The 25,506-nt window shown below is 55.3% G+C and overlaps 10 protein-coding genes and 1 non-coding gene across 11 annotated transcripts; 3 read left to right on the top strand and 8 right to left on the bottom strand.

The window, feature by feature from the left end:
• The first annotated feature begins 97 nt into the window (after window positions 1-97).
• On the top strand, window positions 98-1,993 carry CC84DRAFT_884491 (acid phosphatase). The gene is made up of 2 exons (XM_018187781.1): window positions 98-1,886; window positions 1,943-1,993. The coding sequence occupies exon 1, from the start codon at window positions 345-347 to the stop codon at window positions 1,731-1,733; it is 1,389 nt and encodes a 462-aa protein (XP_018034415.1). The 5' UTR covers window positions 98-344; the 3' UTR covers window positions 1,734-1,886; window positions 1,943-1,993.
• Window positions 1,994-2,196: 203 nt separating this feature from the next.
• Window positions 2,197-3,574, top strand: CC84DRAFT_1219277 (uncharacterized protein; the record flags this gene model as incomplete). Its single annotated transcript, XM_018183068.1, has 3 exons — window positions 2,197-3,046; window positions 3,120-3,288; window positions 3,388-3,574. 3 exons carry the CDS (start codon window positions 2,197-2,199, stop codon window positions 3,572-3,574), a joined length of 1,206 nt encoding a protein of 401 aa, XP_018034414.1.
• Window positions 3,575-3,698: 124 nt separating this feature from the next.
• Window positions 3,699-5,349, bottom strand: CC84DRAFT_1249603 (uncharacterized protein; the record flags this gene model as incomplete). The annotated part of the gene is made up of 8 exons (XM_018184290.1): window positions 3,699-4,110; window positions 4,188-4,267; window positions 4,344-4,445; window positions 4,520-4,770; window positions 4,835-4,958; window positions 5,008-5,070; window positions 5,120-5,149; window positions 5,200-5,349. 8 exons carry the CDS (start codon window positions 5,347-5,349, stop codon window positions 3,870-3,872), a joined length of 1,041 nt encoding a protein of 346 aa, XP_018034413.1. The 3' UTR covers window positions 3,699-3,869.
• A 654-nt stretch (window positions 5,350-6,003) lies between these two features.
• CC84DRAFT_1096202 (uncharacterized protein) lies at window positions 6,004-6,558 on the bottom strand (the record flags this gene model as incomplete). The annotated part of the gene is made up of 1 exon (XM_018174657.1): window positions 6,004-6,558. A coding segment is annotated over one exon (555 nt), but the record flags the coding sequence as incomplete, so codon positions are not given.
• A 948-nt stretch (window positions 6,559-7,506) lies between these two features.
• On the bottom strand, window positions 7,507-8,276 carry CC84DRAFT_1249587 (uncharacterized protein; the record flags this gene model as incomplete). The annotated part of the gene is made up of 2 exons (XM_018184289.1): window positions 7,507-7,609; window positions 7,654-8,276. A coding segment is annotated over one exon (519 nt), but the record flags the coding sequence as incomplete, so codon positions are not given.
• A 924-nt stretch (window positions 8,277-9,200) lies between these two features.
• Window positions 9,201-9,995, bottom strand: CC84DRAFT_1063609 (galactose-binding like protein; the record flags this gene model as incomplete). Its single annotated transcript, XM_018173613.1, has 2 exons — window positions 9,201-9,298; window positions 9,686-9,995. Coding segments are annotated over 2 exons (408 nt in total), but the record flags the coding sequence as incomplete, so codon positions are not given.
• Window positions 9,996-11,094: 1,099 nt separating this feature from the next.
• On the bottom strand, window positions 11,095-12,888 carry CC84DRAFT_1177951 (uncharacterized protein; the record flags this gene model as incomplete). The annotated part of the gene is made up of 2 exons (XM_018180311.1): window positions 11,095-12,063; window positions 12,109-12,888. The coding sequence occupies 2 exons, from the start codon at window positions 12,886-12,888 to the stop codon at window positions 11,095-11,097; spliced, it is 1,749 nt and encodes a 582-aa protein (XP_018034409.1).
• An 876-nt stretch (window positions 12,889-13,764) lies between these two features.
• On the bottom strand, window positions 13,765-15,219 carry CC84DRAFT_1261057 (uncharacterized protein). The gene is made up of 2 exons (XM_018185031.1): window positions 15,081-15,219; window positions 13,765-15,024 (listed from the first exon to the last, which is right to left on the bottom strand). The coding sequence occupies exons 1-2, from the start codon at window positions 15,183-15,185 to the stop codon at window positions 13,969-13,971; spliced, it is 1,161 nt and encodes a 386-aa protein (XP_018034408.1). The 5' UTR covers window positions 15,186-15,219; the 3' UTR covers window positions 13,765-13,968.
• An 841-nt stretch (window positions 15,220-16,060) lies between these two features.
• Window positions 16,061-18,966, bottom strand: CC84DRAFT_884389 (uncharacterized protein). Its single transcript, XM_018187780.1, has 2 exons — window positions 18,719-18,966; window positions 16,061-18,307 (listed from the first exon to the last, which is right to left on the bottom strand). Exons 1-2 carry the CDS (start codon window positions 18,742-18,744, stop codon window positions 16,087-16,089), a joined length of 2,247 nt encoding a protein of 748 aa, XP_018034407.1. The 5' UTR covers window positions 18,745-18,966; the 3' UTR covers window positions 16,061-16,086.
• A 1,453-nt stretch (window positions 18,967-20,419) lies between these two features.
• On the bottom strand, window positions 20,420-21,995 carry CC84DRAFT_884367 (uncharacterized protein). Its single transcript, XM_018187779.1, has one exon. It carries the CDS (start codon window positions 21,841-21,843, stop codon window positions 20,782-20,784), a length of 1,062 nt encoding a protein of 353 aa, XP_018034406.1. The 5' UTR covers window positions 21,844-21,995; the 3' UTR covers window positions 20,420-20,781.
• A 2,644-nt stretch (window positions 21,996-24,639) lies between these two features.
• Window positions 24,640-24,725, top strand: CC84DRAFT_t67. The gene has a single exon. It is a non-coding gene; the product is annotated as a tRNA-Arg (tRNA).
• The last annotated feature ends 781 nt before the right edge of the window (window positions 24,726-25,506 follow it).

Raw genomic sequence — 25,506 nt, 5'->3', positions numbered from 1 at the left:
CTTTCCCCTTCGTCGACTTTCATCTCCGCCCCACGTGCATCGCGCTTGCCCTGCTATTGCCGGCGCACACCGCTGCTAAGGTAGCTCTGGCCGCTTCCAGCATGCAGGTCCCTGTCGGCCCCTGCTCGACCTCACCTTGAACTGCTGCCGCTCAATGTCGAATCGCATGTCGAGCGCCATGGCCAAGCTGTGGCAAAGAATAAAGGGAGGGCGAGCGCAGCGATATGAGCTGCTGCCCCTGGCCGACAACAAAGAGCTCAAGTACCGCAAGCACAGCTCTACAGGCCTGCGGCGTGCTGCTTTCTACCTCGTGGCGCTCCTAGCATTGCTATTGCTCAGTCTCTATGGCTTCTTCCGGTAGCATGCCCTGCCTCCTTGCAGCCCTCTTGTTCACCTCGTTGACCCTCCCCAGGTCCGCGGCTGCGCCCACGGCCACCCGGGCCTGCGACACCGTCGACGATGGCTACCGCTGCAGCCCCAAGACGAGCCACTTCTGGGGCCAGTACTCGCTCTGGTTCTCCGTCCCCTCGGACGTCGACGTCGATCCGCCCGAGCACTGCGACGTGAGCTTTGCCTCGGTCCTGTCGCGCCATGGCGGCCGCGACCCCACCATGAGCAAGACGCTGCTGTACGGAGCCACCGTCGGCTTGATTCAGAACACGAGCACCGCATTTCCAGACGAGTTCGCCTTCCTGAAGGACTACGAGTACAACCTGGGCGCTGATCTGTTGACGGACGCGGGCCGGCAGGAGATGGTCAACTCTGGTGCCCACTTCTACCGACGATACAAGGACTTCCTCAAGGGCAAGACCCCTTTTGTGCGCTCGTCGGGCCAGGCCCGTGTGGTCGAATCCGCAAACAAGTGGCTGGAAGGCTATGCTCAGGCTGCACACAAGAAGACAGGCGCCATTGATGTCAGCATCCCCGAGGCTGCGGGCGTGAACAACACGCTGTCTCACGAGATCTGCACCAACTTCGAGGACGGCCCATTGTCGGATATCGGCAACAAGGCGCAAGACATCTGGGTCGCCAAATTCGTCCCTCCGATTCAAGCTCGCGTCAACGGCAAGCTGGGCACGACCCTCAGCACCACCGAAATCATCTATCTGATGGATCTGTGCCCCTTCACCACCCTCGCTTCGCCGACTGCCCAAATTTCGGACTTTTGCCACCTTTTTACCGAGGATGAATGGCAACAGTACGACTATTACGAGAGCTTAGGCAAGTGGTACGGTTACGGCAACGGCAACCCGCTTGGGCCGACACAGGGAATCGGTTATGTGAGCGAGCTCCTGGCGAGGCTCACGGAGAAGCCAGTCCAAGTTGTAGGAAGCATCAACAGCACCCTCGACAAGGACTTCGCAACGTTCCCGCTCCATCGCAAAGTGTACGCCGACTTCAGCCACGACAACGACATGACTGGTGTTCTTGCCGCGTTGGGCTTGTACAACAACACCAAGCCTCTCTCCAACTCAACCATCGAGAGCACCAACGAGACCAAGGGATACTCGGCGGCCTGGACGGTGCCGTTCGCAGCCCGTATATACGTAGAGAAGCTCTCGTGCAAGAAAGCGAAAGAGGAGTTCGTGCGCATCATCGTCAATGATCGCGTCCAGCCGCTAGACTTTTGTGGTGGCGATAGATACGGAAGGTGCACACTAAGCAAATTCGTGGAGAGCCAGAGTTTCACCCGAACCGGCGGGCACTGGAATCAGTGCTTTACTTCGTCGTAGACCCCCGTAGACGCGTATATACGGATAATAGATGCGAACCGTGTGCGAATGTACCAAAGCACGGCGGTCTTTTTTCGCTTAATTGTCGATTGGGAGCCTAGGCGTGCACTTCACAATCGCCAGGGTGGATATGGTGGATCGTGGGTGAGCCGCGTAAGGGTCCAGTCCCCGAGTCCCTGATTGCCATTGACCAGTCTAATCCTTCCAAGTTAGGCCGTCTCCGCTCCTCGCTTCGAATGGAGAATGAATCGGCGCCCAGATGCAACGCCCAGCTTCTGAAAGCGGGTACCACGTTTGGAATTGTTGGAGCAAGTTCCCGGTCCCTTGACTTTGTGTCTGTGCTTCACGGGACCCTGATGCACGTTCACCGCCTTGCGGGAAAAAAAATATTCGTACAAAGGTCGAGGGCAGGGCGGCGTAGTCTAGGTGTCCTCAGTCTCTCATTTTCCTCGCTATCGAAATTATGGGTGTGACAGCTACTGCCACCCAAGTACGCGCCCCGACGGTCCCTGTTGTCGTCTCTGCCGTCCCAGACGTCAAGACTCTCAGGGATGCCATCCCGTCGAAATGCTTTGAGCGTTCTCTAGTCCGCTCATTGTCCTACGTGGTCCGCGATGTCGTCTTCGTTTCAGCCCTCTTCACTTCAGCGGTCTACCTTGCGAAGCTCGACGCACCATGGACCGTCACGGCCCCCCTCTGGCTTCTCTACAGCTTTGTGCAGGGCCTGTTCTTCACAGGCCTCTGGATCCTCGCCCACGAATGCGGCCACGACTCTTTCTCTCCGTACCTCAACGTCAATGCGACGATGGGATGGATCCTCCACTCGGCCCTACTCGTACCGTTTTTCAGCTGGAAGTTCAGCCACGCGAGGCACCACCGTTACCACAACCACATGGAGAAGGACACGGTGTTTGTGCCCAGCACGAAGGAAGAATTCGAGGCAAAAGAAGCCAAGGGGCTAGGGCTCTTCGCCAAGCTGGTGGACCACACTGCGGCGGATACGCCGATCCTTACCCTCGGTTCGCTCGTGGTGCATCAGGTCTTCGGATGGCCGATGTACATGTTCCTCAACGCCGGCGCGGGATACAAGTCTCTAGTCCAGGGCTCGCGGGACACAGTCGCCAGGCACAAGCAATCGCACTACGACCCGCGCGCCAACATCTTCACCGCCGCGGAGGCCCCCTTCGTCGCGATCTCCGACCTGGGCCTTCTCCTCGTCATCGGCGCCCTGTACGCTGCGAGCCGCAGCCTCGGCGTGGGCACCACGCTGCTCATGTACGGCCTGCCGTATCTCTGGATGAACCATTGGATCGGTAAGTTGTGTCTCGCGTGCGCGCTGAGCCGCGCTAACGCCAGGGTCTGCCGACGCTAACTGCCGCTTGACAGTCGCCATTACCTATCTGCACCACACCCACGAGAAGGCGCCGCACTACGATGCTGACAACTGGACCTTCGTGCAGGGCGCCATGTCCACCGTCGACCGCGAGTTTGGCTTCATCGGCCGCCACATCTTCCACGGCATCGTCGAGTACCACGTCGTGCACCACCTGTTCCCGTACGTTTTCTCAATTTCCCAATCTCTCAACAGTTCTGCGTTCTTATCGTGCCCTGCCATACGTCGGAGTTGGGACCCGAGCTGACAGATGCGCTGCAGGAGAATCCCCTTCTACCACGCCGAAGAGGCCACCGAGGCCGTACGCGGCCTGCTCGGCGACAAGTACATTGAGCAGCGCACCAACTTCATGGCGGACCTGTGGACGGCCTTCACGACGTGCAAGTACGTCGAGCAGGGCGCGAAGAAGGGGCAGCTTATGTGGGCGGCGCCCGCGAAGGCGAAATAAATGAGCAATGACAGACAGCCGCAATGGGAGGGCTGCTGGGACAGCCACGTTGGCGCGGCATATGCATTTGGTTGGGTGGTTGTGGCGTTGTTAGACGTCCCGTTTTGCGGATATCGGTGCTTGCCTCAGAGCACCGCAGTTTTGTTTGAAGAGCAGCGTCGCTGACTTGACTGGTTTAGAAGATTGCTATACCCGATAGACATCCTCGTGCGCTAGATACCCTAGAATAGCAAACAAGCATTTCTTCACTCCCTCCTCCACCTCCCCCTCCCCACACTCGATCTGCAACCAAGATTTACGACGCATACGTCACCGCCGCACCCCCAGGCAATTCCGTCAACCACCCGCCTCCAACACCCACGTCCTCGGGCACCTGCTGCGCCTTCTTGCACTTCATCGCCTCGGCCGCGCTCTGGATCTTGAGCACGTTGCAGTTTGCATTTGCGCATTTACCGGAGGGCAGGGCGTCCATGGCTTTCTGCAGGGAGTCGTCTTTCCAGCCGAAGAGGTAGTCACCATGTTGGCCGTAGCCGGTGCTGTCATTCCGCGTTAGCATGCCGGAGATTGGGGGTCTGGGGAAAGGGAGTGGAGTTGGGTTGGGAGAAGTACTGACCCATCGCCGAAGCTGTACACGAAGGGCTGCTTGCCGTTCTTGTACCAGGCGTCGTTCTTGTAGCGGCCCGTGTCCCACATCTGCACGGGCGGGTCAGCATAGCACGCGCGAAGGGGCAGATACCGTGTGGGTGTCTGCGAGAGAAGGTGCGCTTACCACTTCGTACATGACCTGCGGGATGCGCACGGGGTGTGTGGAGGGGCAGTTGGGGGTGCCCAGGCCGCCGCTGTTGCTGTAAGCGACGTGGCTCTTGTGGTCCTGATATCTGTCGTCAGCCTTCCATCCGCCTTTCCCTTCTCCCGAACATTCTCTCTTCCCAGTTGTTGACTTACCGGACTGTCCAGGTTCTTTCCATCCCAGCAGCTGGGGAAGATGACCGTCGCGCGGATGCCCTTGGGGCAGTACTTCGCCGGAAGCTCGGCCGTGTCTTTGGAGTCGCACGGCGCGAACCCTTCCCCGTTGCCGAGGCAGCGGTGGCAGATGGACGCCTTGTTGGTGTTCTTCTTGAGCATCGGATCACCGGCGATCATGCGGAAGCCGGGCTTGAACGCCGTCATTTTGCCGTTCTGTGCGGAGTAGGGCACTGCGGGTGTCAACTGGGGAAGAGGGTAGGGAGGGGGAGGGGGAGGGGGAGGGAGCGATCGTACTGTAGTACACCGTCATGCCGCCGTCCTGCTGCAGCCCGACGTTGGCGAACTGCGGGACGCGCTGGAAGGTGCCGTTCTCGGGGGACTTGAAGTACAGCGAGGCGGTCCAGTAGTTGCTGAAGTCCTGCGGCGCTCGTAAGTATCCCTTCGCCTCGTGGGAAAGAGGAGCTCACTTCCGAGTACGTGCACGATGTGCACGTCGACTTGGACGGGGGGTCGTATTTGGCGGGCTCCATCTGTGCCTCGTTAGACATGGAAGTTGGTGGATGAGAGGAAAGGACTTACCGTGAGGTTGAAGCTGTTTCCTCCGATGATCTGACAAGTGTTAGTCGTCGGTAATTCCCATCGCTGAGCGGACGACTCACTTGGTGCGTGTGTGGCGACGGGTTGGCGCCAGGTGCAACAAGAGGATCCGCGCGCTCGACGGTGAGCTGCGAGCACCCGAAACGCAGCATGTTCTGCGCAGAGGCAGACTGAGCGAGCAGCGCGCCCGTGGCAAGCGTATTCCAGAACATGTTGGGGGGAGATATCTGGGGAGGACAACCAGGAGAATGACGGTTCCGTTTCGTTTCGTTTCGGAAAAGAACAACACCTCTCGCTGCATCCTCATCCTGATATACCTCCCCGTTAAGCCTTTCAAAAGATCAAGCTCGGCAGTGCCGAGCCAACCTACCGACGCTTGTGAATCTCCGCAGATTGGGTTCACAAGGATTGCTTCCACGCATATGGCAGGCGCACACCCCTACGGCCTATCATCGCAGCGGGAATCAAGAATTTGGGCAAATATGAGGACCTGCAATATGTTCCGCTGGCCGGGAGCTGCTGCTCGAGTGCCGAAGGTGGTACAGATTAACTTGCGACTCAATATACTTACCCAGATTAGTTTACCCCACAACATCAGCCTGTGGGGAAAGGCAAGCATCAGCGGTGTTGGGACTGGTGTTGGTATGAATACTATGACGATGGATCTTCGAAGGTGTCGTGCGGTTATTAAGACACAGGGTTGGTGCGTGGTATGGTGGTGTATTGTCGGATTGATTGGGCCGTGCGTGGCGACTGTCGCGATGAAGTGCGTTATCGCATAGGCTTTTGTCATGGGCTGGGTACCACCGAACCCGTTCGCTCATACGGCTGGATGAGTGTCTTTCAGTGCGCCACACTTCGAGTGCTCACTTGTACCTTCTACCGTTCTTCGGTGCCTCCACGGGTAGCGCTGAAAAAGAGCAATGCCCTATAGTCTCGCCAGCGCGTTCTTCTTCCGAGACTACCCCCAACTGTACCTTCTCCAACCATGGAGCAGCCTCCTTTACGCTAGCGTGGCAAGCTGCACTGATGACCCAGCTGCAGGATCCTGCGAGCGGGATATGCGTTTCGAAAATCTTGTCGCCAAAGAACCAGACCAGGAAAAGTAGCACAATGAGTACAATCGAAAGGGTCAGCAATGCTGGCAGTGAGAACCCGCATGCTGCTTCAGAAGACTCTTCTTTAAGAGCGCCTTCTCTGTCATATCTATCCACTCGGACAAGGAACAGAGCTTGCGACGCAAGCCAATGTAGTAAGCCGCTTGTGAAATTGACGGGTATCCCCCATTTCAAGGGGAGTTGTAGGAAATGGGTCTCGCGATGTTGCCCCTGGGGTTTGGTGACACGCAGGCTTTTTCGCTCTTTGCCCAGGCGATCCCATTCGTAAGCGAGAGCCAGAGAAGTGAACAAATTGTTGAACAAAGATCAAGGAGAGGAACAGCTGTGGTGCGTTGGCCACGAATGCCAGCAGTGACGTGGAACCACCGTCGAATCTCTGCTGTCCGATCGCAAAGCGAGCAGTCGAGGCGGCACCCCAGGTCCCAAAGGAGAACTTGTCACCCAGCGCAGGGAATGATCCAACAAGATTCATTATCGACAAACCTCCCCTACCGGCACTTAGTGTTCATCCTGCGGGAGGCGGGTCATGCTTACACAATGATGAGAACCTTACGTTTCCGCCTAGTGATAGCATAGGCATACCGAACCTGTTGTGTTTCCCAGATTCCTTGGCGACGCCTAGCCAATTTTTCTGCGTAGTAGCTTTCTGCTTCTTCTAGTGTTTGTTTTCTTCGCCCAGCTTTCCAAATATAATCTTTGGCAGAGTAAGTGCAGTAGCCACGTATACTGGCATCTGGCTGCTCTAAGAATGCCGCGACAGCGTCTCCTACAGTCACCAGAGGCAGTTCCGTGTCCAGGTTACTCCGCATAATTGTCAGGGTCAGACATGTAATCTTAATGATGTTGCAAGAGATGACGACCATCAAGAACGGGAGAATCATCTGTATCCTGGTGTTTCGACGGCCACGTAGGGCATACCCGCCGTCTACATCCACCGTCACATTTGCTCCGAACGTATCGGCCTCGGACTGCCAATCTTTACGCAGTACCACAGCGAGAATACGGCCGGTGCTGTCGATTTACTCGTCCAACCTCAAATATTATGGTTGTCTGGCTCAGCTGGCAACGGGAAAGATGGTAGAGTGATGCTCCTGTTACGGCTTTTCAGATATTCACGAATTGTTGCGTTGAACCCGTAATTGATGCTCGATATTTTCAAGTACAGGTCACCAAACTCGCCGACAATGTTCGGTCATACGACTTCTTGATGTCGACGACCGAAAGTGTCGATATTGGAAGCATGTTGTTCCCATACGTGGCATTCACGAACGAATTCCATTCTGTATTATCGTACTCGATGATCTTGATGCGGTACTCGTTGTCAGATAGAACTTGAAAAATGGACGCGTTGTAGCTGCTCTGTCTAGCACCATTTCACATTGGTCGGAAACAACTCACAATAAATGTAGTGGCACCGATGAAAGCCCTAGTACAAACCAAAGAACTCTTCTACGACGCGAAATGGATCCAACGTTCCGGAGGCTGGGTATGCCGACGTCTAGCTAACTGCCTCTTTCATGCGCTTTGATACACTCGGCTCTGGTGGGCGAAGAGAGGACTTGCATAGTATAGTTGCTAGCGCTCAGTAGTAAGGTGCTAAGAACGTGGATTATGACATGTAGAGCAGTGCTCGCCCGTGAAACTTGGTCTTCATTACCCGCGAGGAGTGTCGCAATGCCACCTTGATTGCTCATTTTGGCTGTGAGACCGATTATCATGAAAGCAATACTCATAAAAAGCACAAAGGTACAGGCGAAGATGCCAGCTACGACACCCCATTGCCAGCCGTGAAAGCGACTTCGTCGTTTGAGACTTCGATAACCGACGAAAGGCTTGCTGAGAATGTACCAGGTCTTGCTTCGAATGGATGTCTTTGAGGTGGCCTGTGGTTCCGTGCTGGAAGACGTAGGTTGCAATGATTCCATCTCAGATAGGTCATGAGATTCGTGGACATTTCTGTGCGTTGATGTACCAAAACAGAAGAGACCGATGAGATATGCACAGCTTTGTGTTCTTGAGGATGTTGACGTACGTAGTAAGATCCAGCAACTCGTGTGAGGATTGAGCCGTGTCGATAATACGGTAGGCCGGGTCCATTGCGACCAGTGCACTCGAATTGTTCTTTTCCGCTGGACAGCAGTCCCACTATCTTCCTATATGTACGTCAACTTCAACCTTGCTGCGGGGGGCCGAATGCGACCTGCATGATGGCGCATTGCTGAGCCTCTCTGGGCAGAGCTCATGCACCTCTACCAAGCCGCGCCATTGGCCTTCCTCTTTCAGCCTTAAACCCACCTTCTAGAAACTTAGGCGCATGTGATTCTCGTGCGAAAACAGGATGCAATTTTGGCGTATGAGAGATTGGAATGTTAAGTATTACTGATGAGCAACAAATACCGTGAGGCCAACCCTCCAGAACCACACTAGCCCAATCGAGCATTACCGTTCGTTTCATAAAACGGTCGTTCGTTCCGAATGTTGCGCCTCGTCTGATTAAAGTTCCTCTGCATATCGAAATGACGCGTGACGCTATCTCGCGATATCGAAACCGCTTGTGCAGGTGCTCGCTACCTGAATTTGATATGCAGCGTGGTATGGAAAATACAAGTCTGCTATTCAGTGTACCTGGTAGAATCAGGGTGGATGTCTAGGTCGCAGATGAGATTACGCGATTCATTTCATGTAGATAAGTGCTGGAGGAACGATCTTGCTGGTAAGGTAATGTGAGGTGTGATGTCACACCAGTACCACTTCTTCCACCACCTCCTCTTACCCTGGATCCTATCTCCCTACCGCAAAACCCCCTCATCCATCCATCCACCGCCTGCTAACCCCGCAACCTCCCTTCGGCCCTGCTTCACTCCCGATTCTGCTCCCATTCCCTTTGCCACATGGACCGCACTCTCTCGCCGCCCAGGCCTCCCCCCTACATCCCCATCCCTTGCAAAAACCTGCAGTCCCCTAAGATGCGTATCCTTCCCATTCTGGTGATTTTCCAATATCTTAACCTGCACGAGATGGCACCGCAGCGTCGGCATCTTGACTTTTCGGGGTGTTGCAGCGGTGCGCGGAGGCGGTGGCGCGTTGGGGGAGAGGCTGGCGAAGGGTGCGCGGGGGTGCGGCCGGGGAAGGGGTTGGGATGGTGTTGTTTGCTGGGCCTGGCCAAGGGGTGTGGTGTTTTGGGTGATTGGGGTATCGTTGGTCGCCGGGAGTGGGTTGGGGAAGGGTGTAGCAGTCGCAGTAGCTGCGCCAGCAGGCCGGGGCGCCGTGTTCTCAAAATCAGACACGTCGTCCTGGGGTTGCGCATCGCGGAATGCCTGCCAGCGTGGCTCCGCCGCGCCACCAGCATCTTCCATATCCACTTCGTTCGCATCCGCGTCGTCGTCGTCTTTCTCCTCGTCAGAATCCTCATCTGGATCACCCACCCCACTAAAGTCCGCCCACACCCAGCCCCTCGGACTCTCAAGCCTCATCTCGCCCCACTCCACCAGATCGTTCATCCCACTCCCAGCCAAAAACACAATCCGCGTCGGGGTATAGCTCTCGTCCTGCTCGAAATCCAGATACAGCCGCAGCCCCACAATCCTTACGAGCTTGAAGAAGTGGATGTTGAGGTAGTGCGGCTGGGGCCCGTCGGACTGCCAGAAGAGTTGCGGGCTGGGGTGTCGTAGCTGCGGGACAGAGCAGCCGGGCTTGGAGGAGGACACAGTCCAGGAGGCGAGGGTGGAAATTTCGCGGAGGTCAGGGGGGAGGGCGGCGGTGAGATTGAGTTGGGAGGGGGACAGGGGCGGGGAGGAGGGTTCGGATCCTGGGGAGAGGGGGCCTGCGGGTTCTTCTTCGTCGGAGACGAGTTCTTGCGGGTCTAGGTCCTGCGAGCGGCCATTTTCGGAGGCCCCTGCAGATATGTACTCCTCGTCTGACTCGGAGAAGACTTCTTGGGGAGAAGGTGACGGTGGGGCCCTACGGCGGAGGGACGGCATGTTGGCTGTTTACTCGTCCAATTGAGTCGTTTGAAGGTGGATCGCGGTCAAGGCGAGGTTTGCGGGCGGAGAGTCCCTGTCAATGATTTCAATTTGCGATTCTAAAGCGTGCGTTCGAAGGTCGTGCCCGGTGGCCCATCCAAGCTCTTTCACGTGTTGTATTGCTCGCCTGAAAAAGCAAGTGTGAGGGTAAACGTCGTTTGTCGTTCTGTTCAGCGCATGCCAAAGTCCCAATCAAACACGTGTGCGGATACTTCACACAGCACGGCTCTCACTGGATTTTGGAAGTGGGAACCTCAGGGTTTGGGAGCAAGGCTTCGTAAGTGTTGTGGTGTCGGAGCATACGCGATGCTAAACCGCAAGTCGCGCTCGAACCCTTGACACACTAGCTCGTTTGGGGAAGAACCAAATGGGGTCGACGACGGTGCGCTTCCACGCTGTTCAGATATAGAAGCCGGGATTCAAGTAGTCTGGTTATAATTGGACGCAGGAACACTTGCGCTGGGATATATTTCAATATTTGTCCATTGATGCACGCTTGAAACCGCATATCCCCTCGCACACTCAATTTAGTCGGCTTCGCTGGCTACGAAAAGTGTTCATGCATTAAAGATTCTAGGTCGTTGCTAGTATTACAAGACGCCCTTCCTTCTATGATCGCTTTTCAAGCGCCATCAACTCGCGGCACCACCACAAAAGCCAGCAAGCACCCACACAAAACGGCGCTGAGGCACGGTAAAACTTTCCCCTAACGCCAGTGCGTCTGCCATTCCCTGATCCATTCCTGATCCCCTGTACCCCTGCCGGTTATCGCTTCATCGTGGTGGGAATCTCCATACCGTACCGCGTCCCCTCGCGCCTACTCTGCATTCGGCCTCCCCAGAATTGCCGTCTGGTCGCCCTCGGGACTGAACCCCCTCTCCTTCTTCGGCGTGCCCCCAACTGCCTCCTTCGCCAATTTCCTCGCGCGTTCCCGACTCCCTACGTCGTCTTCCCCGATGCGCTCCAGCTCCTGGCTAACCTTCATATTAAGTGAGTCGACGAACTTGCGATTCTCAGGGCTGAGTGTACCATTACCATTCCTTTGCTCTCCGTTGGGCTTCGCGCTTTTCTTCTCGCCGTTGGCTGCGGGGCGCCCGCGGCCGTTCACGAATGCGTCGACGCCGTCCTCGGCCGACTTGCCGAGCGACTCGATCTCGCGGTCCACGCCGTGGATGGCGTCGCGGGTCGACTTGGCGATGTGCTGCTGTGTCGTGCGGTGCTTGGTGTTAGGAGCACCGCGGCGCATGTAAGACTTGACGAAGAAGCGCATGAACAGGATGGTCAGAGGGGCAAGGTAGATGAGGTTGAGGTAGATGGCGAAAGCCTGACCAGAAGTGTCAATGCAAGGAACGTGCTCGTACTGGGTGCGGTAAACAGTGCGGGTGTGGGTTGCGTGCTGAATGGGGTGCTGGGCATGCTGGGGAGCTCCAGCGAAAGCTGCGGGAGTTGTGGCAGGGGCAGCGTAGACGTTCTCAGCGAGGCCCTCGTCACCAGCGGCGCGGTAGATCCACTTCTTGAGGAAAGCAAGACCAGCGCCGGTGGCGGCAGGGACGGCAGTCGAGGCAACGGACGACGCCGCTGAGGCGATGGACGAGGCGTTGAGCTTGGGGAGAACGTTCTCGGCGACTTCATAAGCGACGGAGACGGGGACGGTGTACGAGACGAAGAGGTGTAGGGCTGCGAAGGTTACGCCCACGAGGAACTGGGTGATTTGCATGGTGGTGAGCGTGCGCTTGATGCCCTGGGGGACGCGGACACCCAGAGCGGAGACGGTGTAGTATGTGTACTGTGGCTGTTAGCAGTCGAAGCGGACTGTCGAGTGGGCACATACCATCATGGCGTGGATACCAGAGTTGACGAGCGCAAACATCCAGATGGGAGGGGACATGTAGCGAATGCCAGACCACATGCTCAACATGGCACCAGCGTGGTGGTACGTCTGCAGCGTGGTGCTGCGCTTGCCCTTGAAGATGATGATGAGCGTGTCGATGACCTCGTAGAACTTGGACAGGTAGAAGATCCAGCCCCAGAAGGCAAGACCCTCGTTCCAGACGCGACCAAGGTCGTCCGACTGGGGGAGGCCGTTGGGGTCCAGCTGGATGTTGCGGTTCGTGCTCTGCCACTGCTGCGTCTCCGAGTTGTATGTGACGGCGTCACCGAGACCGCGGGGTCCGTGGATCTTGCACAGCGCATCGACGGTGCCCACGAGCGCGTTCGGCTCGGTGTAGTGCGGGATGGCATGCTTGAGCGAGCGGATCATGGCCCAGCAGGTGACGGCCGAGTACACGGCCAGAAACACGTTGTGGAAGATGACGAAGATGTAGAAGGCGCGCGTCTTGCTAATGGCCCACGGCTTGTTCCCATGCTTGCGGTTGTAGGCGTTGAGCAGCGAGATGGTCGTCGCGTACACGGCCGCCACCGTCAGGGGGACGATGGGCTGCAGCACGGCGTTGTAGATGTTGGCGGGGATGGGGAACGGGTTCCTGAAGCTGGTGAAGGGCGCGTCGGCCACGGGCGGGGGGATGGCAGGCGGTGCGGCGTCCGGAGGGAATCTGAAGACGGCCCACTTGGGGAACTCGCCCGGGTAGAGGCTCGGTCCTGCGCCCGACATGATGGCGATGCGGCGGTGGCTCAGAAGTGAAGGGGAGCGGAGCAGGCGCGCGTGTTCACGTCAATTGCGTCGAATCTGCTCAGGCGGAGCTGCCTGGAGATGAAGCGTCAGTCGGGGCGCGATGCGCTCTTGTTTGCCGTGCCCTATGGCGACGCGCGCACCGGTGTGACGACATACCTCGAAAAGATTCCAGCCAGCGTCCCAACGCTGCGATTGCGCCCGACAAGAGAAGCACACTCAAACAAGCAACGTTCACAGAAGCAGTGCAAGCAAGGACAGAGGAGCAGCGTAAAGACCCATACAAATGCACTCGCTCCCAGGACAATCGCACACTCGATCGAGGACTGGGCGTCTTTAAAAAATTCACGACAGGCACAGGCCCTAGCAGGTCGGCACGACTAGCGCCCCCATCCGCCTAAAGCCTCGGCCACGGCACCGCGTCTGAGTGGCCCACCGCTCGGAAACAAAGCTCCATCTAGCAGAAATGTCGACCTGCGCCGCCGGGAAGCCTTGGGACGTGGCTCGCAAGCCTAGCCGGCGAAGCGGTCAGTGGCGGTGACGCGCTGGACGAGCTGATGGGCACGAGACGGCCAGCGGCGGAACTGCTGCTGCGAGGCGTGCATCCTGCAGGGGTGCAGAGACCCTGAGCTGCCCCTCGTGTCCGAGCTTTCCAAGGTTGGCCGCGAGGCTGGTGCCGGTATGCGCAGGAACTTGGACAGAGAACAGTCGTGTGTGGTGCAGTGCTGCTGGGGAACTTGAGGCATTTGGAATGTGTCAAACCTCGACCCGATGCCGCATGCCGGGATGTGGAATGGCTTGGACTGAACGTGAGCTCCTCGTTCGATGGGGTGCTGTAGAGGGACTCGACGTGTGATCGTACCGAGCTGCACAAGTCTTGACCTGATGCTACATGCTGTTTGATCTCAATATCCACACGACAAGCAACTGTCACATGCTGGCAGGCCTCCATTCTCACACGAGAGTCAAGGTTCCACCAAACCACATCTACACGAAAAAGAACGGGTATACAATTCAAACAGTCTAACAATGCCAAACTCCCCTTCCCAAACAAAAACCCCCTCAAAACTTCGGCTTCGTACCCAACGGAATCGGCGGCGGCTCCGCGGTCCCACCGAACTCTTTCTTCTTCGGCGGCGGCGGAGGCGCAAGTTTCTTCCCCGGACCACCCGTGCTAGGCGACGGCGGCGGGCTCGCCTTTGACCCCGAAGCCAGGCTGCTCATCCTCCCTGAGATGTTGTACTTCTGGTTGAAGGCGCTTGCTTTGGTCCGGGCCGCTGCGACTTGGTCTCCGTGTCGTTCGCGGAAGTTGTTTGCGGTGGAGGCGGCGGTCCGCGCGTCGGAGAAGGACACTTGAGATGGGTCTTTGTGGAGATTGTTCGCCGTCTTGAGGGCGGCTTGCTTCTCGGCCCACGTAGTTCCAGATGCCGGAGGTGCGCCAGGCGAAGAGGACGAAGATGGATTCGTGCCTGCAAAGCGAGCTTGCAGCTCACTGAGCTGCGAGCTCTTCCGAGCTGGTGGAGGCGGGGGCGATAGAGGTGTTGGTGACGATGTCTGACGTGGAGGCACAGGCGGAGATGCGTTGCGTCCGATCTCGAAGCCGGGTACAGCTACGCCTGCTTGACCTAACCTGCTCATTGCGCCCTGATTCAAGTACCCTCCTGCACCGGTGTTGTCTTGTAAAGACTCATTGTATGTAGGGGGTGGCGCGGGCGCATACTCGTTCGGGTTGGAGTTCTGTCGAGGTGGCAGTCGAGGCGGTAGACCAGGCTTTGGTCTGGGCTTCGTGGAGTGCGCAACGGCTGGAGGCGGCGTTTGACCAGGCCTGAACGCTGGCGGTTTGGGCAGATGAGCAGTACTGAGTCCAGTGGTATCTGCAGTGTATGGTCCTGGCCGTGGCCTATTTGCTTCCTCTTCTTGTCTCTGCCGTGCCTCTTCCTCCGTTCTGGTCGCTCGCGGCCTAGCCGGACCAGCTGCGTCTCCATGGTAGGCGCGGTGCTTTGGTGGTGGAGGGAACAACGACGGGTCTTTCAGTGTTGATAGCGGTGCGGAAACGTGCGCATGGGCATCTTCAGCAGGATCGCTGCTCTTACCCATGGCCTTGTTTTTCCATCCTGCCTTTGTCATCTGTCAGTGATACGTGCCATGGTGTGGTAGCATGCGGTAGAACGTACCACCGTATTGACGCCTTTGAAGTCGCCCCTCCAGCTCTCCTTGCCTCCTTCTCCCTTCCCTCCCGGGTGCCATCCACCTTTTGCAATATTTCTGAGGCCACTCATGTTGGCGGCTGGAGATTGCAATTGCGGATGCACGCTGCATGCTTGACAGCGGACTTGAGGGCCGATGACGCTAGCCAAGCCCACTTATTCAGCAGTATTTCACAAGACAAACTGCACAAAGTCATCAACATTGGCAACGGACATTGGCGTTTATGACAAACTTTAGCCTTTAGCCCGTTTTCTTCGTTCTGTGAAGCCTATTTACATTCCCTTTATCCCCCTCCCCATGTTTGCGTGCCCGATCTGTTCATGTCCCATTATCATCCATCAAACGATCTCGTCTAACACATTAGAAGGAGCGTAACGAAGAAAACAAAAGAAAAACGTATGCTCGTCAGCATTACTTCCGCGCTGCATTTTTCCCCTCAAAGGAACGAAATGACATGATTTTAAATCAATCCCACAGTGTAGGATAGGAAGGATTATCAGATGGTATCGGTAGGGTTGGATGAGGGTGCTCATTAGCGGAAGTGTAGTAACACATCATCACTATCTGGTTGCTGCTTTGTGGGTCTCGGCTCAAGAGGACCGTCGAGCAGCTTTCGGGTTGGTGACTAGTGTGGCGTTTAAGGACCGTAAAGAAGATATACCGATGAGAGTGTATGCTGTTGTATCCATGCTGTTTCGCTTAATCAACGCTCCGGGAATGAGATGCCGCATACAAGAAATGGAAATCAAAAACCGAGAAGTGACGTATGCAGAAGTAAATCAAATTGATCGATCGAGCCTCGGGTATCCTGGTGCTGCAGAACGGAAGAGTAACACTTGGGGCAAAAATGCGCGGCGACAGCTCTGCTGTCAAGATCTGAGTATGTTCTCCACGTGTTGTCTGGCTTGGAGAAACACATGACATTCAAGGTTTGTGTCAAATGCTACACTCGTCGGTGTGCGTGTAATAGGGTCATCGTCGGTATACCGACTTGTGTGTGAGCGGCGAGTCAAAGAGACCAGGCATCGGTCCCCTCACCCTACCACCACGGGCTACGGGTGTTTGGCCAGTACAAAAAACGCAAACATAGACCGGAGGTACGTTGTTGTCATTGAGTCCAACGCAAGGCATATGCAACCAATTTCTGCAACTCTCGCATAAGATCATAGGTCGACCGTCGTCAGATCCATTGCAGACACAACGTGTCGCGTCATTAGATAGACTACTACGATCGGTCGATGGCGTTGTCAAGGTCGTATCAGAGGTATTCGCAGGAGAAACACTGAATGCGTTGCTAAACGGGTCGAACAAGGCTGGCTGTCCGTGAGCCATATCAACCGAAGCTTGAGCCCAGCGTTGGTTATGGGCTTGCAGGGTGTTATGGGCAGAGCGCTGTTTCTGCCGACCGGCGACAGCTTTCTTTAAGGCACCAAGTGCGTCCCCTGGGGAGTCAGAGGAAGGCTGGTCGGCACCTTCTTGGGTGTCATCGAACGAAGTCGGGAAATCCATCATGCTAAATCTTCTGTGTGCGTTGTCGGCAACCCTCCGTACAGGTCGGACTGTGTCAAAGGACGCTTTGTCGAAGACTACGGACGATGGCCTTGGTGCTGGCCTCGGAACCTTGAAAGAGTTGGACCGGCTGATTTCACCACTATCATTGCGGGCGTGCTTAGAAGTACGGCGTTGAGGCACATTGAACGATGCGTTGCGGCTGAGTGTAACTGCTTGAGGGGTGACCTCTTCTTCTGAGTCGCTGTCATCGTCATCATTCCACAAGTCTGGATACTGCGCCCTCAAGTCCAGAGGGTTCTTAGGGGGTTCCTGCCTATCCTCGTCTTCATCGTCTGCCGGCACGGTTTCTGTCCGAGCTCTGCCGGTTTCATCGATTATTAGGCGGGTCCTAGGTCTACGAACCTCAGGTATTGCCATGAGTGAACCACCGCTTGACCGTTTCAGAGGCGACGAACGTCGAGGAATGTTGTAGGCCACGGCTGAGTTAGACGAGCGTGACTCCATAGAAGAAGGCCTGCTTCTCCTGAAGCCGCTGTCCGTGTTGCTTCGCTGCAGAGTGGGTCGTCCCTCGAACGATGCGTTCGAAGAGTTGGTGCTAGTACGGGAATGTTGGCCTTTAGCCTTCCTCGCTGCCTCTTTTTCCCGCATCGATTCTCTCAACTGCGTCTCATATGGTTGTCTATTCTCCGCTGGTTTATTGGGCATTGGCATAGACATATTGAACGACGAGGCCGGACCTGGGCTCGAGAAGCTAAAGAGCATGCTAGGATCCACACCACCTGAAGTTGAGACGAAGGAGCTTGGTCGGGAGCAAGATACATCACCGCCATTGCTTGTGGTGAATGAGGACCTTGGACCGGGCGATGATTGCAGTCCTTGGAGAGCCTGGAAGGCTTGAGGGTTCACCTGATTGTTAGCCGGGGTGTGAAATGTATGCCAACTCATGTTGCCTTCAATCTTGTGTGGGGTAGGGCCAAACGGGTCCTCTGCAAAGGGCATATCTATATCCATCTGTGCAGGTTCATTGGACTGATCCCAGAACAACCGCGATTGAGGTAGAGCGGGTGCAGACATTGGACCAGTACTGGAAAATTGGACCATATCAGGCGAGAATTGAAGGCTGGGATATGCGAGCGGCGTTTCGTTGAACCAGCCGTCACCCGGATGAGCCTGTCCTGGTGCGTGTGCAATCACGGTGGCTGGCGTGGAGACATTTCCTGCACTGTATTGCAATCGGCGAGACGTGGCATCCCTCGTGGGAGGCGGTGTCTGCATCTGGGAGGTATCCATACTGAGTGGACGGGGCCGAGTCGAGATGTGCTCTCGGAGAATTGCCGCGGTATTGTGCACAGATTGTGGGTCGGGGGACGACGATAGCCTCCGTGACGGGTCAACAGGTGGCAGCGGGAGATTGGTCACGGCGAAGTGGTTGACATGGAAATCGGGGTCTTCAGGTGTGCGAACCTTCAGACTTTGTGACGTCGACGGCCGCTCTATGGGTGTCGAGATGGCGAAGGTCGGGGTCTGGGCGGGCGTCTGCTGCCCATTGACTCGGGGTGTCGACCAGGCGTCGAGGAAGTGCGATTGAGGAAACGACTCAGTTCTAGGCGTCTTCAACGTCGGATCTGGGCCGACGGACTTTGGTGTGGAGGTGGGACTGGGAAGGTGCCAGTCGGAAGATCTAACGAAACAACAGGCCGTTAGCTTCGAAACGTTTTGGGGTGCACTAAGGGAAAGGCGCAGAACGAAGAAACATGACGTAGGAACGTGAAGGATATACAAGAATTTGGTGGCGACATGAGAGGTCCATGATGGGTTGTGCTGACTGGGACTCGGAAGGAGCTTGGGGTCGGGAAGGAGCTCTGGAGCGGCAACCGTGCGGTGCTGCCTTCGCTCTGCCTGGACTACACCCCAATTGGGCGATCCATGAAGCAGAATGAATATCGCAGATAGGCAGAAGAGCCCTTCATGGCTGCTCGTGTGTCCGCTCCAAAACATGCCTCACCGGTCCCCAGCGTCATCCTGTCCCGCAAAGATCGGTGGCCTGGTGGGGGACACGCCGAGCTTGAACCGGGTAGAAGGAAGCTCATACCCATATATGTGGTGATCCAAACTCATAGCAAAGCTGGTGATATAATGTCGGCACCGCAAATACCATATAGCGTAGCTCTATTGGGGCGGCGGTCGGAGGGGGTGGTGGGCGTCGAGAGCGGCGGGGACGAGGAGACGGAGGTGCTCTGGCAGAGAAATCGTCTTTTCTTTCGACCTGGGAGCAACGGCAATGCAGGCAGGGCAGAGCGGCTGTAGTACAGTCGACGCGGAAGGACGTTCGGAGAGGCAGGGCTCTGGTGTGCTGTGAGACGTGCTGCAGGTACGAAGCCACACGAAGGGGTAGACGGCCGCAGTCGGCGTCGACGTCTGCAAACCAGGGCTCTGGAGGGGTCAAAGAGCTCAGGCCGCTTCTTGGGATGAAGGCGGTATGTTTTTCTTCACGGAGCGAGACCTGTGGGGCCGGCGAAGTGTGCAAAGAATTACTGAGACCTGAATTATTGAGACTTGCCAATGAGAGGGTGGCCCGGCGACCGCCCGCGCTGTCAGGAATGCAGATGCAGCTCTCCTGAGGCTAGGGATCGTGCAGGAGCAGATCAGGTACCGCGCCGTAGCGGGCTGGCATGTTCGTGGGGATGCATTGGGGGAAGCTTCATTATTGGCAGGGGGATGCTATGAGGGCATTCAAAGCGCCAGCGGAGGAGAGCAGCCTCCGCCGCAGCTCGGCGCAGGGCAAGCTGTACGATAGGCTGAGCGGTTAGCGGCGCCCGACAGGTAATGCGCCAGATTGGATGGCTGCCGGCACAATACATGGAGGCCGCTGGAAGGATGCACGGTGGGAGGTAGACGCATCGTGGAAACACGCGGCGGTGTACTAGATCACAACTGCTGCCCGCTAGAAGCTCCCGGCCCTTTGCGCTGGAGATGCTCCACCACTCGCTCCGCCAGCCTCTCGAGAGTGCGGCGACTGCTCTCCTGAAGCCAACATCGCCAGTCAACCACGGCTCCAAGCAGCAAATGGGCAGCCTATCACGCGTCTCCAGCTGGCAGCTCTAATACCTGCCCTATGCCCGCTCCCATGTCCGAGCGGGCCTACACCCTGCAAATCTGGAAATACCATGTTGAGATGCGGCCAATCGCGATGGAACGATGTTCCAGTGTCTAGAATGTCGGGCGAATTGCCGTTCGTGTTGGCTTAGGGCGACCACCTCATCCTCGTCATCGCGTGAGCCTTGGAAAGCGAAGAGGCCCACGAAGGAGCCTCGGGGGAGTTGGTGGCAGCGACATGTGTGCTTCTGGCGGCACTGAAGAATCATCTGAGACACAACACTCGCCTTGATACCCTCGTGTGGTCTTGCCGTACAGTGTCCGAGGTACAGCATCAATGTGGGGAGCTCCGTTGTTCTTCGGTACCCTAGTATCGCCAAAATTACACGTCACATGCTCGCTTATCCAGGGCCTTCATCTTATGCAAGGTACGAATTCCGCCAATCTGCAGCCACCGCCACCGCCAATAGCCAATGCGGACTCTCCAGCGTCGTAGCAAGGGAGCTGGACAATGTCGCCATCAACTGGCTATCCCACCTTGCCCCTCATCATCTCCTGTTCCGTGGGTCCAGGACACCCCATACGTTCTCCCATGTGAGGGGCTGACCTAGTGAACTCTAATCCGGAATCCAGCGGCTGAACGATACGGACTACCAATGTACGAAGGAAGCTGGAGTTCGGTACCAGGAATCGACTCGTAAATTCGGTGCATTAACTTCGGCTGCTATATTTGACCCAATTTTCATGCATTCGTACGAACAATCCCAACCTCCATGCCCTCAAAAGAAGAAAAAATTGGCGTCTGTTCGCCATCATACGAAGTGGGCCAATGACGAGTAAACCCCTTTCCAAAAGCATGTACAGATATTAACAAATAGAACTCGTGTTGGTCGCCGACTCCGTACGTTTCGCGCGTTGATGTTGCCATTGCATGGCAGCATACCACTGTGGGCCAGAAAGCCAACGACCCAACATGGTCCCGTGTCACCCTAAGATGCGAGTGCCGAGTCCAGACCATTAGCGAGGGAAGGTCAATCGACCTCCGTGGAAAAGTTAACATCAAGGCGATCTTCTGCCCACCTGCGGATCCTGCTGATACGAAAAGTCGGACACAACGGACATGTTGTCAGAGTTTCTGTGAAGAGTGGGACCTGATAAATTCGACACGGCGTCGTCTTCCCGCGGGTCTTCGAATGGGTTTTGCAGCGGCCGGAACACCTGTCTTTGGGAGGAGTAACGGGAGTGTTGTGACGAGACTGACATCGACGAGCGAGGTATCCTAAGGCTACTGTTCCGTGAGGCAACGCTTCGGGGTTTGTATGGCGGAGGTGGTTCTTCGTGAAGGCTGCTACCATCTACGAACGGATCGCCCAGCCCCATCCGCTCGTTCCGCGTCGATATGATATCGGACGTATCGATTCCAGTCATATAGTTGCCGCTAGAACCAGCTGATATTGGACCTAGAATAACGGGCGGCGGAGAGGTCGGACGCTGCATATTGTCCTCATAAGAAGTATACGAAGGTGCTCTCGAGACCGGGACTGCGGGAGCCCTATATGCATGCACCGTGGGTTGTTGGAATTTCACCTCCGGCACGACATGGTTCTGTGTTGCCGCTTGTTGTTGCCTCTGCGTCCGTCGCCTCTGCGTCCGTCGCTTCCGCATACAGAAGAAGACAACAAGCCCGATGATGGCGATGACAATGACAGGGACTGCACCTGCGGCAGCGTACATCGGACCCTGGTTTGAGTGCTCCTTTCGTTCGTGGTCTGCTGTTGATCCTCCTTCGATAGAGGGAAAGTCTGTGCTTGGAGAATCTGATGCTACCGGGAAGATGGAAGCCGTCACGGTAGCCGTGTATCCGCCTGTGGAAAGCTGGGGTGTGGTGTTGACTGTGGATGATGTGATAAATGTGCTCGACGCGAGATGTTGACTGGCGAACGGCGGTGGATCCCAAGTCGTTGAAGAGAGCGGCCCGTACTGAGTGTAATCGTCGTCGTCAGTGGGTCTTGAGAACTGAGATGAGGTGGCGGTCATTGGAGAGTCGTCGTCAATCACCCAGGAGGGACGGTCGTCGCCATTTCGCTTTTGAGCATCAAGCCCATCACGCCGGGGTACCATGAGGATAGTCCGGAAGCGCGCGTATATGAGCTTAGAGGAGACTGCCCTACTAACGATGACACAGCGTCAAGCAGCAGCCAATGCTCTGGGAAAGGTCTCAAGGGTGAAGGGCACTATCCTTGAGGACGCGCGCAATTACAGTGCGCCTGGAGAACTTGATATCAAAGATATCAAAGCTAAGGTGGCTGGCAGTCCTGTTGTCCTGGTGTTTAGGCCTGGAAAGCGGGGCCGGCCGACGATCTCCGCGAATTCGGAGGTTGTACTAGCTGCAGTTCCCGAAGCTTGTAGCTATCAATGACGCCAGAATGCTAAAATGCCGTAATCAGATAAAGCGACGCTCACGCAGGACTCGTCGACGTGTCGTGTGGTGCGCGGGTGAAGGAAGAGAGATTCCCCATTGCGACTCGAAGCTGAAGGCATCCAGTGGGTCGTGCTGGCAACAATCCTTTGTCTCGGTAAGCGGACCAAGTGAGTGTATTGGCCTGGCGTTGGATGCTAGCACAGCCCCAAAATTGAGGATAGGCTCAGCCCCCGCTTGTTTGGAAGCCACGACCCTTGGCGCATCCCACGTGTAAGACATTGCTCACTGTTCGAAGAGCTGAAGCGCATCAACAGCTGGTAATCGAGATGCAAGAACACAATATATGGATTCATGCTTGAAGGAATTATCTTCTCATCTTGCTGCCATTCTCGCTGTGGATGTTACAAGAGACAACCCTGCTAGTCACAGAAATAAAGGATCCGCGTCCCGAACCATATCGCGTTATTTATGGTGGCAGCAATGCAAACTACCAATAGCCGTGTCACTGCAACACAATGCCAGCCGCACCAAGACCACCAGAAGCCGCCCAGCTCGGAATCTTAGAGCACCTTCTGTCCTGCTTCTTAGTTGGGCGAAAGAAAGTCGGTTCAATTTGCGTACTACCTCCGATGGAGCAAGGTTTCTTACACCTACACAGCCTAGTAGATCGAGAAGACTTCCTCGGGCCTGTATGAGCTAACGAGCCGTGTGTGCCGACTTAAGATCATACATCAACATTACCGTCTTCAGCATGCATGCACTCTTGCCAGTCGATATCCGGTTTTTCTGAACGACGTATCGACAATCGCGCCGCCGCTACTAGCCTGAAAACATCTATTTCAAGCATCGCCCACATGCAGTTCCAGGGTTCCTTACTACCGCCGGCCTACCGGCTTGAAACAAACGCTCCTCTGTCCACGGTACACCATCATCATTCCTAGCGGTGTTTCAGGATTACTGTTGCACCCTACCAATCACACAAAAGCCCAAATACATCATGTTCTAGTAGCGCCATGTACGGTCGGCTGGTGTTGATACCGACCTGCCGTCTGGCATCAACTCTAGAGTTCTGTAGCGTGCAGGCTGATGTAGTTCATATCTTGAGGAGCTCTAAATGTCCTTATGCTATGTGCAACTGACGGGTTGTCATCTTCAGGTCAATAAATCACGCGCTTCACGTCGTTTAAGCTTCATGGTCCCACAAAACCATCGTCGCTTGGTGCGCATAGGACTCGACAGTCAGAGATACCAACAGCATTCATGGACCCATGCTTACTTCGTACATTTACAAATGTCAATAGATAGGTAGTAGCCTCTCAATTGCTTCCATGATCGGTAAGAGGTAGTACAGGCCCTGAATGGGGCTTGTTTGTACCAAAATCTTGCACGACTGGAGTTTCGTCTGGTGGACTATGGTTTTGAAGATTGTTCTCCTCAACTAGAGTGACAACGCTACGATCCACCCACTGGATTCTCACCCCATGTGCCGCTCTACCCGGTGCTCAGAACAGATAGCGGAATATCGAGCGTCTACTGATAGGTGCGCGCTATCAGTGGCAATACATCATCTCGATGTAACAGTAGTATAAATCTTGGTACCGCATCAACCGATTGCGATGACCACGTCCGTCATACTCGTGGTGTGGAAGTTGTTGATCTGTCCTCGCCGTTGCAGAAGGCATGCTTGGGAACAGCACCACTGTTTGACCACTTTTGTAGCATTATGATCCGCGAATTCAACGCATGAGCACGCCTAGCTAGTCTTTAATCTAGTTACTCCATAAGGCTATGCCAATGACTGTGTAGGAGTATGCATGGGTTTCATTTCTGCTGTCACGTTGTTACTGAGCACCTTCTCGAGTCACAGAAGGGCAGAATCTCGACCATTCCGTATGCGACACGATTTGATTGATTAGCGTACAGTGCATCTCAGACATGTATTGAATATTTGAATACATGCAACAACCGAGAGGAATAAAGGCGATGGCGCATTCTGCTGTGCACGGTTTCGCAGCTGCATCCTAAGCAAGCTTTACAGTTTGAATATCGCACCACGCAAGCGGGAGATCAGCCCGCGGACCATAATCCTATACGTTGCAACAACGATATTTGAAGCAGCTTATCTCAAAGGGTACAGAGTCGAGAGTGTATACCGGACTAACCAGTCGGCTTCCATCGCTTGTGAATGCTCGAACTAAAATTAACAGCACTCGACGTAGTACTGTGGTATAAAAACAAGTAGATGACACTCTGTCAGTACGATTAATGCTAATGCGGCTGAGCTACTGCGTGAGTCCTCAGAGAAGGACTCGAGGGGAGGAGCCCCACTCATGTCGATTAGCGTCTGTCGATTCCACATTCTTTACCCCTCACCTCGGCTCATTGCCACTCCAAGATTCCTCCCAAATTTCTGATTAAGCCGCCCCCGCTTTTTTTACTTGGGATATATAATATAGTTTTGAAAAATAGACGTAACAATCATCTGAACTACGATCGGGGGATTGGCGCAATGGTAGCGCGTTGGTTTTCGGTCCTTCTGAAAGCACACCAAAGGTTGTGGGTTCGAGCCCCATGTCCCTCGCTTTTTTGTCACTTCTGAGGCTATGCGTGTCTTTGTCTTATATATTTCCTCTTTTGCAATGCCCGCGGTGTGTGCACTCCAAAGGTAGGTGAGCCATCAGAAGAGCGATATGCATGGAGGCTTTGGGTCAAGCCTCTTTTTGTCGTCGCACCGTAAATAAACCGTCTTCGAACTACTAACACTCGAGTGTAGGGTTTACAATGGCCAAAGAGCAGGTCCTCCCCAATAAAAGCAAATAGTGAATATAGACCAGGACCGTCATTGTGTCAGTTACGAAGGAGCGCATTGCGCAGCGTCAAGCGACCACTAAGTCATCGAAAAGGTTTCGCAGTCATAACTTTCACCATGGCACAAAGCTATCTGCGTGCTACTGCACCTTTTTGGTGAGAAAGGCTTTATGTTGTTGTAGCTGTATATGTATTTACGCGGAGCGCGCCCTGCATCTGGTATTATATGTCAAAGTTCACCGTTTGGCCAACTTTTTGTATGCTGCAGCGTTGGCACCAACGGCGGCAACAAATCGGCTGAGTCGGGACTAACAGAAGTCCAAGTGTTCGTTCTATTCAGCTCCAAGCTTTTACCTTTTTCAAATGTATGCTTCTCTTCACTTGGCGAGAGGATACCTTCAGTGCTCCCTCGACCTGTGCTGTGCGAAGTTCTTGCATGGCCACCATGGTGACGATGATCTTTGCTGGTCGATCCCGCCTCTTTACTATATTGGATGATGTTTGCACTCCTGCTCCCGGCTTTATCCTCGTTGGAAGAAGTCAATCCGATTTGG

Source organism: Paraphaeosphaeria sporulosa, assembly GCF_001642045.1.
Source record: "Paraphaeosphaeria sporulosa strain AP3s5-JAC2a unplaced genomic scaffold CC84scaffold_7, whole genome shotgun sequence".
Taxonomy (NCBI): Eukaryota; Fungi; Ascomycota; class Dothideomycetes; order Pleosporales; family Didymosphaeriaceae; genus Paraphaeosphaeria; species Paraphaeosphaeria sporulosa.
The sequence above is the reverse complement of the archived record's forward strand: the minus strand, read 5'-3'. Positions and strand labels throughout refer to the sequence as shown.